The sequence below is a fragment of the Nyctibius grandis genome, chromosome Z (genome assembly GCF_013368605.1).
Source record: "Nyctibius grandis isolate bNycGra1 chromosome Z, bNycGra1.pri, whole genome shotgun sequence".
Taxonomy (NCBI): domain Eukaryota; kingdom Metazoa; phylum Chordata; class Aves; order Nyctibiiformes; family Nyctibiidae; genus Nyctibius; species Nyctibius grandis.
Window position 1 is genome coordinate 42357792 of NC_090695.1, and position 12352 is coordinate 42370143.

The following is a 12352-nucleotide window of genomic DNA, read 5'->3' on the forward strand; positions in this document are numbered from 1 at the left end:
ATATGCCTCAGTGTGTTCATCTGCTGGAGAATCTTGCCTAAAAGCTTATCTCTGACGTTGCTTTGATAGTGATGGGAGCTTCCCAAATGATGAAGGTGCCAGCCAAGAGGTATCTGAGTCGCTGTTCATAGGTGAGAGCAAGAATTACGGGTTTCCAGGCGGCCAAAATAAATATGCAGGAACTGGAGGGCTAGACAGCAAGGCGCGCACTCTGCCTAGAAATCGGTAAGTGTGTTATGAGTGAAGGAAGTATAAATGATGCAACAGCTGAGGTTGGAGGGGCCCCTGGAGGTCGTCTTGTCATAGAATCACAGAATGGTTTGGGTTGGAAGGGACCTTAAAGATCATCTAGTTCCAACCCCCCTGCCATGGGCAGGGACACCTTTCCACTACACCAGGTTGCTCAAAGCCCCATCCAACCTGGCCTTGAACGCTTTCAGGGAGGGGACATCCACAACTTCTCTGGGCAACCTCTTCCAGTGTCTCACCACCCTCACAGGAAAGAATTTCTTCCTGATATCTAATCTAAATCTACCCTCTTTCAGTTTAAAACTGTTATCCCTTGTCCTATCACTACATGCCCCTGTAAAAAGTCTCTCTCCTGCTTTCCTGTAGGCCCCCTTCAGGTACTGGAAGGCTGCTAGAAGGTCTCCCCAGAGGCTTCTCTTCTCCAGGCTGAAGACCCCCAACTCTCTCAGCCTCTCTTCATAGGGGAGGTGCTTCAGCCCTCTGATGGTCTTCATGGCCCTCCTCTGGACTCATTCCAACATCTCCATGTCCTTCTTATGTTGGGGGCCCCAGAGCTGGATGCAATACTCCAAGTGGGATCTCACGACAGCAGAATAGAGGGGGAGAATCACCTCCATTGACCTGTCCAACTCCCCTGCTCAAGGAGGGCCACTGAGAGCTGGTTGTCCATGACCATGTTCGGGTGGCTTTAGAGTATCTCCAAGGACCGAGACTCCACAACCTCCCTGGGCAACTTAAGCCAATGCTCAGTCACCTTCACAGTGAAAAAGTTTCTGCTTATGTTCAGGAGAAACCTCCTGTTTTTCAGCTTGTGCCCATTGCCTCTTGTCCTGTCACTGGGCACTGGAAAGAGCCTGGCTCTCCTTCTTTGCACCCTTTGGAGATTCTTATACATTGATGAGATTCCCACCTGAGCCTTCTCTGGTCCAAGCTGAACTGTCTGAGGGCTCCCAATGTTTCCTCCTACAGGAGATGCTGCAGTCACTTAATCATTTTTGTGGCCCTTTGTTGGACTGTCTCCAGTAGCTCTGTGTCTGTCTTGTACTGGAGACAAGCACTCTAGGTGTGGCTTCACCAGTGCTGAATACATGGGAAGGATCACCTCCCTTGATCTGTTGGCAACACTTCTCCCAGTGCAGCCCAGGAAACCATTTGCCTCTTTGCAGCAAGGGCACATTGTTGGATTATGGTCAACTTGGTTTTCACCAGGACCCTTAGGGCCTTTTCACTGGCGCACAGGGTTGTTCCTCAGTAGGTGCAGGACTTTGGACTTCCCCATGTTGAACTTCATGAGGTTCCCATCTGCCCATTTTTCCAGCCTGTCAAGGTCTAGCTGGGTGGCAGCACGACCCTCTAGTACATCAGCTGCTCCTCGTGGTTTTGTGCCCTCTGCAAACTTGCTGAGATTATACTCAGCCTCATCATCCAGGTCACTAATGAAGACGTTGAACAAGATTGGACCCAGTATTGACCTCTGGTGTTCACCACTAGTTACTGGCCTCCAAGTAGACAGTATGCCACCACCCTCTGGGTCCAAACATTCAGTTAGTTTTCAGTCCACCTCACTGTCCTCTCATCCAGCCCGTGCTTCATGAGGATCTTATGGGTCACAGTGTCAAAAGCCTTACTGAAGTTTAGGTAGACCATGCAAAACAGGCATCACCTTCCCAGGGATCAAGCTGAGACTTACCAGCCTGCAGTTCCCGGGGTGTTCCTTCTTGAAGGTAGAAGTGACATTTGCTTTTCCTCAGTCTATGGCACTTCTCCCAGTTGCCATGATCAATCAAAGAGCAGGTGGTATTATTCTCCTGCTGTATTTCCAGTATTGGGAAAGGGGCATATTTGTGAATGGACAGTGATAGCTCTTCTAGCAGGAAAATTCAAAAGAGTGGGGGATTTTTTGACTCATTATAAGTGCAGAAACAAGATTTCCTTTACTAAGATCTAATCTGCAAGTCATTCTCTTAATGTTGCTTTCTTGATTCCTCTGAAAGGAAATGTGTTTATGACAGATTCAGGCTTATAATGGGTTTTGCTACAGGATGCTATAAATACTTGCTTGCCTTAACAGGACATTTCCAATCAGAGGCTTTCAAATTTATGATGGACCCATTCACCTTACCAAGTGCACATTCAAAAACTTTGTGCCAACTCCAGACAGATTTACCAGTGCAGTTGGATTCTTGATGAAAAATCCGTGGCAGATGACACCAAAAAACAACATTTCTCTTGTGAAGTTTGGTCCGAACGTAAGTTTATTACAAGTTTTCTTTTATTCTTGCAAATGGCTTTCTTTTCTTCTTGCTCGATTTAAAATAAACATCCAAGGGCCCTAAATAATCTTTTCCCTACATCCATACTCCAGAGTTTCTCTCTTGGTTGGAAGTCACACAAGGTGTATCCTTGGTCTGCTGAGCAAAAAATAATACCAAGGGAGATGTGGGATATGTTGCAATAATGATCTTTCATGGCTACTGGTAAAGCTGAACGGAGTTTTTTGTGAGGTTTGGTATATCCTTAGTAATGAAATTTCAGTTGCAAATATTAACACTGTTCAGAAGCAAGAGCTGGCCTGAGCCTACTACTAAAAATCAAAATGTCTGTTTTGCAAGATTCTGCTGTCCTTGCCATAAGGTTTTTAATCCACTTTGTCAAATTCCTGTGTTTTTGCAGGTGTGCAGGTGTGCAAGTGTTAGTCTGTGCCTCACCCGGGGAAAAAAATAAATAATTTAATTGTTGTTGCCAGGTTGCTTTGAAAGCCTTCTTTGGAAAACCTGGTCCCTGGTTTGAAGAAGGAGATCTGGATGGTGACAAGAACTCAATATTCCATGATCTGGATGGTTCAGTGACTGACTACAAAGATACCTATGTGGGCAGAATGGATAACTACTTGATTCAACACCCCAAATGCATTAATATTACAGAATGGAGTGGAGTGGTTTGCAGTGGGACCTATGCACAGGCGAGTACTTTTGTAGCTTTCTGTTTGGGGAAGATCTGCAATATGAACAACTTGGGGCAGGGGGAGTGCAAGAACTACAAAATCTTTGGATTTAAAAATTCTTTGATGTTTTAAAAACACTTTTATGCATATTACACTTTTCAGACAGTTGTGTATATCATGTTCCCTTCAGCACGCAAACTGGAAGTACAGTATTAGATGCTGCAAGGTAAACCCAAATGTGTATGCATGCTAGGAGTTCTATGTTGCAGTTCTATCTGCTAAAACATTTTTGTATTGGAGGTGTTTTCTTCCACTGAGTTCTGTCTGCCGTTTTTTTCACAAAGTGTTTTTTAAGGGGCTTTTTATTTCTCTCTCTCTCTCTTTTTTTTTTTTTTTTTTTTTTTTTTAAATGGAGATGTTAAATACCACCTTCTGAATACAAATCTCACATAGGTTTCATTCCTATTCTGGTTCCTGTTCTGTATGAGTTTGGCCAAGTACCATAGCTGATTCTATATGTATTTTTTCCCCTCCCTCCCCTTTTTTTGTCTGTAAAACAGGCAAAATCTACAATAGTTTTTCAAATAGGGCTTTTCTTCAGGAGATACTTGTGTATTACGTAACTCTCAACATCAAATTGCAGCGTTTTGGCTAATAATGTACTGATTATTCTTCACTACTTCATTTCCTTTTGCACAGTGTCCAAATCTTTCCTCTTCCTTTTCATCCTCCTTAATACCATCTAGGTTTATGTCCAAACCTGGAATGGACAGAATCTTTCCATGACTATCGTACGAGATGAGTACCCAGCCAATCCCATGGTTCTTCGAGGTATTAATCAGAGAGCTGTCTTTCAACAATACCAGCCAGTAGTGATGCTCCAAAAGGGCTACACAATACATTGGAATGGAAAAGCTCCAAACGTCACCTATCTTTATCTCATTAACTTCAACAAGTATGTTTACTTTCTTTCATGTCATTGATCCATAAAGCAATACTGAAGTAATGTCCTGCAGAATTAGCATGCATGAGAGTTTGCGACCGTCAGTAAGACTGGATCTTGGGTTGTTTTTTTTTTTCGTAATTACAAATACTAAAGTATGAAAAGCAAGAGATTAAGCAATAGACCTGCACCTAAAGTTAAACTTTTGCCCAGTATGATGTCTTTAAGGAAAATCCTTTGGAGAACAAAATGTGCAAATAGTGAAGTTGAGCAGAATTGCAGTGGAATAGTTCAGCATACTTGATTTTGTTGTTGGATAAACATTAAATGTCTAAAGTATAAAATCAAATCTATCCTGAGAGTATCAAAGTTACTATAACATTTAATAAAACGCTTTGTTTAGAGAAGGGAAGAAAGATCTTCTGATTGAGGCTTTGGGAGCTTTTTGTGTTCGCATTACTTGTTTTTTCAGTGATCTCTTTGCTGCGTATTGTCATCTAAACTGTTCCTACAGTGAATCATACATTTTATTTTGTTTTCAGAAATGACTGGATTCGTGTTGGTCTTTGTTATCAACCAAATACAGATTTTGTTATAGTATTGGAAACCTTTCAAAGGCGGTCATCTGCTCTGTCAAGCAAGGTAGAGCGCTACATGCCTGTATCTTCAATGATGGAGCTCGAAAAGAATCGATCAGACAAGAAGTTTTACTTTGACAACAGTACCGGGTAACTCCTTGTAACTTGACCCTATTGGAAAATGGGTTAATCTTAAACTGTCGAGTTTGATAGTGTTAAAATCAATGACTGAGACACCAGCATAAGAGGAAAGCTGTTGCGAAGGAGCCCAAAGCCTGTTTGAAAGAATACTTTATGTGACTTTGAATCTCCAAAATACAGTGATTATCACTGAAATACTTTTCCAAGAACAGCACAGTTGCCTCAGATATTTTCTACCCCATGCCTGGGGAAAATATGGTATCCGGTGTGCTGCAGAGCAGTGTCTTTCAGGAAGTAACTTTTAAGTCTTCAAAGAAAATTTGTGCCACCTTGTTAAACTGAAACTTCTAGAAATTTCCAAGAAGTTTTCTGTTCCAAGAACATGTTAAGAATATATTTCTGAAAATCCTAATCCAGTTTCAGCCTTCTCAAAAGTACTTAAAAGTCCTAGTCTCTCTTTCAAAAGTACTTCTGACAGAAGCCACTGAGATCCTTCTGAGACATTTAAGATATGGTTAGCTTTGAGTAAAAATACGTCCTACATACATCACTTGTGTGTTTTGCAAATGTTGATCTTTGATTTATAATTTGTTCTCTTATTTTGTTCTCTTATCTGATACTTTGTCTGTAGTAAATATACAGATGAATGTAGCTTTTGAAAAGACATTTACATTCCTTTTGTCTAAGAACTACAGTGATAACAGTCAAATATGTAATAGAAGAATTACCAGTCTCTGTGTACTGTGAACATTAATGACCACTGCCTCCTAAATTGCATTTCCAGGTATTTGCAACGGTACAATTACATTGTCCAGTGCTGGTGGGTGAAGCTGAATATCCAAATAGTTGCTGCTGGGTATCTGCAAAGATCTATGATAAAAGAAAACATTTATGCTCTACAGTTTGGTTTTGTGTTTCCTGCAAGCCACTGATTTGAGGAGTGGCTATTCTTTTCAAAGCATATGCATTCATAATGATGTCTCCTATAACTGTTGGGAATTTCAGATATGTCAGTAGAGACTCTCTAACTCTAGTAAACTAAATATTTTGAAAAACATTGAACAATAGTGCAGAAGTGAATACTGTAGTTATTCTGGTTCTGAAAATCATGAAATATAGCTGTTAAGGTTTAACATAAATACCTATCTTTCCAGCAACTGATCTAGATTCTTTTTCCCCCTTTTGTGTAGATTACTGTTTTTATTTCTTCAAGCCAAATATAATAGGGATGGTCACAGTTATTGCTCATCTCAGGGATGTGAAAGGATCAAGATTGTGACCAAAGATTCAGCAAAAGGAACCAGTAGCTGCATGGCAAAAGCTTACCCAAAGTACTACCAAGGACCAACTGTCGTAAAGCGGATGCCAGTAAAAACTACTGTACCATGTACAAAATGCGGCACAACTCAGGTAAAATAAAATAACTAAAAACTTGCATGAACTGTATAGTTGGTGTTGCCGTCTACTCACTTCAAGGCAGAATTTCAGTCTTTCAGCATAGAATACTGCTCCTACCAGTTTGCAATGGTCACATTAATCTCCTGTGTGCTAGAAGACAGGGAGTCCCTTGTAGCACAAAGGTTTCAGTTTTTGTTCTTTGGAAAATATTGCTTGACCTCTCACTCTGAGTGCTATGGAGAAGGGACATAGGTAGATCTGATGTCTTGTAGTACAATATTGTCTATACTCCATGTAGGACAGCTTTGCTGCAGCAATCTGTATGCTATTGGACAAACTTCTCTCTTCTTGTTTGGATCTTTGCTTATTAGCATGAACTTGAAATTGCATTATCCGTTTTAGCTATACAAGCTGAGAAAAATACTGAAAGTAAAAAATAAAATGGGTTACGCTGTACATCATGATATTTGTTAGCATTACTAGTACCATAAATAATGCCACTGACAAATGGATGCATTTTCTTTGGAGCATGGATGGTCTGTTGTAAGTTATCTGGCATGATAAAGTGTTGAAGACATATGGATATGTGTACTTAACGTGATTTGTTTGATATCCAGATGGTATTCACCAGCGATCCTCACAAAAACTACCTCCTTGTGCAGATTAATTCCTCTGGTAAAAAAGAGTTAAGCAGAGGTCAGCAAGCATTTATTTCTGTAAGTATCCTTTATGATTTTCTTCTATCTTTTTAGCAGTTTGAATTATAACAGTTGTACAGCTCTACGTAATGCTGACCTCACTTTTCACTTGAATGAAAAGTGTTGGTTCGTAGTTTAAAAATCAAACAGTCAAAATGCTGATGTTTCAACCTCAGAAAATGAGGCTTCAAAGCTGCATTTTGTATTCGAATCCTTTCATGATGGAGATAAAATTGTACCAGTAGGGGAGAACGTAAAATCTTCAGATTCATGCTGAAATCTGGATGGATATACATTTATTGATGGCTGCTTTTGGAAAAAAAAAAACAAAAAACAAAAAACAAACAAAACAAACAAACAAACAAAAACCCAAAAAAACAAACGAAACATCCTGTTAGTTAAATTCATGTTGTTGAAGTTGAAGTTTTTTTTATGCTAACAGATTGGTAAGTTAGTGGGGTGCGTCATTTAAGCCATTAAGCTTTGCTAAACTCCTTCAAAATGGCAGTTACTAAAGAATCCATAGAGATTTCTGTATTTGTTCTGATGCAGTCCTGATAAGCCTGGTGATGTGATACTGTATGAAAAGTAGTTTGCTTCAACTTGTCTGTTCAGGTGCTGGAGACTTGCACATGATGCTGAAATAGCAGTTGTGGATGTCCTCACACCGCAAAGCTTGAAGTCTGTATGTGACTTACATTCCGCAATGTCAGTGCATTAGCTTGGCTGAAACAGTAAAACTCCTGAGTTATTTAGACAGACAAATGGCACATGAGCAGTGTAACCTTAGCAGCTGCAAACTTCTACAGGAATGTGTGTGCCATATCCAAAGCAGTAAGAGTACTCCGCAGGAAGAAGTTGGGCTGGAACTGGGCTGCTGCAGCGACAGATTAACTGTACTATTGCCAAGAAGTCCAGGTGGTTCGGTTTCTGAATTTTAGCTTCCCGAAGCAGGAGCGATGACCGAGGCAGGTAGTGAGTCACCTGAAGTGTATGATCTCCCTGTAGAAGGCAGGAACTGAAGGCTCCCTTGCAATTTCAGAAGTCTCACTGAAAGCCTTCCCTCAAGGGGGAAAATGAAGAGATGCTAGGGGAGAAGCAAGTATTTGTAAGGAAATTAGTACACCACTGTGTCTAAACGAGGTGAAGATTAACACTGAGTGCAGTAGAATCGCTGTTGAATTCATATGAACTTTAAGAAAGAAAGAGTTATTTTCTCTTTTTCTTCTCCCATTCAGGTCAATGACACTATGTTTTCCTTCAAGGATAATGGTATACTTATTGTTGTAGTTGATGCCTGCATTGGCATAGTGTCGGGAAACAAATTATTTTCTGGAGCAGACATTAAGCGTGTAGATGGATATTTAAAATCTGGAGTTCCACAAAGGTAAGTGTAATGACTATTTATTTCGAGTATGTCCTGTAAGCTCTAACTCTGATCTCTAACCAGGATTTAAATAATGATGTCTATACAGGAGCACTGAAAGTGAGCAAAACATGTATCTAAGTTGAGGGGAAAGGAGAAGCATAGGAGCATTTTAACAGACAATTTAACCTTATTTGACAAAACAAAGCAACTCAAATTTTGAACACTTAAAATTTGCCGGTGTTGCCCATCTTTCACCTCAAAAAGAATTTTTTTTTTAACTAAACATCATATAATAACACTACTTAAAGTGAGAATAAGTTTCTTTAATAAGATCACTTAGGGACACTGACAGTAAGTATGTGACAAGATACAAACTGTTCTCTCCCTATCTAGGGAGAAAGTTGCTTATCATTAAAGAGAGATAAAAAGGTAGTGTCAGAAAAATCAACATTCTAATATTCTAATCTTGGATCAGTATCTAAGCTTGAATTTTTTTATACAAAATATTTAAATATTATTTAATAACACTTTCCAATGATTTTGAAGTTAAATTTAAAAAAAAAATTCTAGGTGTGTCCTTTTCTAGGTACTGCTTTCGGAGAGGGTTGACTGTTTCCATGTCATGAAATGACGTGGCTTGATTACTCTTAAGCAAGTGGACTATGAGGCCAGCTAGCTGTAAAAGCGTGTAGCAGAATATTAAGAAAACTTTGTGTTTATAACAGTTTCTGTCTCTGCATCGTTTCTGCTGCAGGTCTATCATTCTACTGAGCACAAGAGGTGATGTAGCAATTCCTGGTAATTTATCAGAAGCCTTAATGTCCCTGGGGACAGCCAAACCGCCTTATCTTCAGAGCAACGGTTGGTGGAAATTTTGCACATTTCTTTGACACCGCCTTGGTCTGTGTGTTAATATTGGCATGGTGGTTTTCTCATGGGGCGTGTGGAAAGGATGCAGCTGGCAGACGATGGTTGCCAGTTTGCACTGGTGCGGGCTGCTGCATTCAGCCCTTGTTGGGGGCGGGGGTTGAGCAGCCCTTCAGCACATGGGGCAGAAAACCCTTCCTGTTGCCCTGAAGGTCATTGTGTGAAGCTTATTGCAAGCAGAGAAGTGACTAGCAGTTGTTTGTGCCTGTGGATTATAGAAAAAGAGCCCCAGGCTTTTTTCCCCAAGCCTGTATTTTGTGCCTCACCCAGCAAATCTGATTTTGAACAATCTCCTGCACCAGGCTAGTATTTCCTGTAATAACAAAATTTGAAGGTCGAGATGAGAAGCTGTCAGTGTTTTTAGGGGTGATCACTTTATAGGCCACATGGGGTAGCTCTCATCCATTCAGGGCCTTGGCACGAGTCCTGTTTGAGAAAGCAGGTTTATAACTGCCCCGATAGCTGTGTTTTCAAATTAAGATTTCAGAGCATTTAATACTGAATATTGAAAAAGGGAAATTGCAAGTCAACTATTTCCTTGTGAGGTGCACGTGAAGCTGAGAGGGGATTAATGTCCTGAATAACCTGGGAGGAGAATTCAGAGGAGCATGCTGTTCCCTTCCCAACCAGTCCTCTGTTGTGTTTGGACGGGCTTGGCTGGATCGGTAACACTGAGCTGTTTTTGTCACAGGAAGCCTGGCCTTTCTGGGCTTCAGAGGAAACTTTAAGCCATCCTGGATTAAGCTGTTTACTGGTCCTGCTGGGCATGGGCTCGTTCAGATAGAAAAATATATCCCTTTACAACTGGAAGAGTATGGCTGTGCCAGAGCAATCAAAAGCCGACGGAAAGACCTCGAGTTACTGAAGAAGGCGACACAATCTCTATAAAGACTAAGATGTACATAAAAGCTGGGGAAAAAAATGTGAACTAACTTATTTTTTAATTTATGGCATTTTAAACTATATTGTTATCCAAGTAAATCATGTTATTGTCTGACAGATGTTTGCCAGCATTGACCACTTGAATGCCAATCTGTGCACCTTCTAGTTGTACAAAATATTAAAAAATTTATTAGTATTTGTATAAACAGGTTTCAGAGATTTTTCCAGATGTTTGTATTTACTGTAAACAGGTTTCTTCTGTTTAATACTCCTTTTTTATGTAAGAGGGTGTTCAAAAAAAGCCTTAGATTTTTGATACCAGGTGTTAGAGTGCATCTTGGATTACTTGAAAGATTAACATTAAAGTCTCCATAAACAGCTTGAATTGGTCATTATAACTTACGCATTTTCCCTCAGCTATTTAGGTGTTTTCCTGAGGGTTTATTTATCAGTCAGCTCAGTTACATTCTCTATCTGCTTTCCAAGGTGTTAAAAGCAGATTTCCCTTATGCATGCAGCTGACTCAAGGGGTTTGAACTGCAGTAAAATTTTTGCTTTGCTGTATGAAAGATGGAGAGGGGAGACTGAAAGATCCACCTCGGGACTAGGTGAGGATTATGTACCATGCAACAGAGTTTGAGGCTGTGTGTGCCAGTATGGCATACAGAGCAGAAAATTACTACCATTCTTTGGGGTCACTGTTTACTATTCACCCCTAAAAAGAGTTACTTCAGTAAACAGTCTGGGTGTTAAGGCTGCAGCCTTTGGTACAGCTTGACTTCAGCTTTTTCTTTTAAAGCTTTAGCCAGAAGGGCAAAGCTAAGACATTATTATTCTCAATTTGTTATGAAACTAAGCTTCTACTCTTGCAGTGGTTTGGTTTTTTTTCTTAAGGCTGTCCCAGCTCTAACTTTTAAGTGCTCTCAGTTCATTCAGACATGTTATATCTTTTGCCTTAACTTCGGTTCTTTTAATATACTCATGTTGCTAATTCCTGTTGATTTCATATTAGGTCTACTTGATTTCTTTTTGTTTTTCTGCAGTTATTTGACCCTTCCTGCAGATAGTGTGAGAATCATTTAGAAGAACTGAGGCACAGCTGCCCTTTTTCAGGATCCTAGTCTTTGAAATTAAATTTCAGAGACTTTAAAGATGCATTTCATAATAGGGAACAATAGGTGCCATAGAGCTAAAATGTAACCATAGTTCTAATAAAACTGACATAGTTCCTTCTTCTTGTATATGTTCTCATTCATCCTAGCTGGTATAATGTATCTACCATTCAGATGCTTTGTGCTTTGACTTCAAAATGGAGTGGCTGTTGGAAATGAACTATATGCCTGTCTTCTCCAAAGAAGTTGAAAAACTGTGGGGATTTTTTTGTGTGTGTGTGCTTTAAGGGAGAGGAGGCACAGTAGCAGACCTATTATTCTGTTCAATTAAAATATGCTACCTCAGTGCTACAGTTAAACTGCCTGGTCTAGTGTAGTTTCCTAAGTGAGAGGGAAGGGGAAAGGAGCACAACATGAGAGAGAGAGTTAGCAAATAGATGACTGATGTTATTTTATTGTAAAACCAAGCCAAATGGATGATTGTGTATTTTGCAGTTGTTTTGATGCACAGTTCTCTTATAATGTTAAAAAAAAAAAAAAAAAGAGACGTTTGGTAGGGGGGAGATGTGGTAAATCTTTGAGACTATAATGTTTGTTGTTACTAATGCAGGGCAATGTGATTTAAATGCTCTGAGTGCAGTAGTGATAGTGTTTGGGGATTAAAATGGTTTTAAGACTTCTACTGTTCTGTGGGTCATGCTCAGCAGAGAAATACCAATGAGGTAGTGACCTTCAGGCTTGTGAAGCCGGCCATTATTTATGAGATTCTGCTGTTCTAAGCCATCTTGTAAAAATTGTACTTGGAAGTGTCAAGGGTATTCTGATGTAGGGCTTACTGATGGATGATTGGACCTGAAGTTGAAGTGTTGTCTTTTGTGTAATTTTAAACACTTGATAAATAGCATAAATAAATTTTTACACCTGACAAGGCAATAAAATCTTGGCTCTCTTCTGTTCTTGTATCAAGTAATTTTGTAATATGTGTTATGTGAATACTATAAACTATTTTATTTCAAACACAAATAGACCTGTGAAGGTCATGGAGCGTATCCTACTCTTCATTCAGAGACAAGCTGGGAATACTGGGAAAGGAGACACTAATGGAGACTGA

At 39.8% G+C, this 12352-nt stretch overlaps 1 protein-coding gene across 1 annotated transcript in view; it reads left to right on the plus strand.

Annotated features, from left to right (window-relative positions):
* The window catches only part of CEMIP2 (cell migration inducing hyaluronidase 2), a 50109-nt gene extending 38007 nt beyond the window's left edge, over nt 1-12102 (plus strand). Inside the window, exons 15-24 of the mRNA XM_068422334.1 lie at nt 70-225; nt 2321-2498; nt 2996-3211; nt 3940-4148; nt 4679-4864; nt 6046-6265; nt 6871-6969; nt 8190-8338; nt 9075-9181; nt 9939-12102. Of these exons, the coding sequence (XP_068278435.1) occupies nt 70-225; nt 2321-2498; nt 2996-3211; nt 3940-4148; nt 4679-4864; nt 6046-6265; nt 6871-6969; nt 8190-8338; nt 9075-9181; nt 9939-10135 (1717 nt within the window). The 3' untranslated portion in view covers nt 10136-12102. The remainder of the gene's footprint in view (nt 1-69; nt 226-2320; nt 2499-2995; nt 3212-3939; nt 4149-4678; nt 4865-6045; nt 6266-6870; nt 6970-8189; nt 8339-9074; nt 9182-9938) is intronic.
* Nucleotides 12103-12352: the final 250 nt, after the last annotated feature.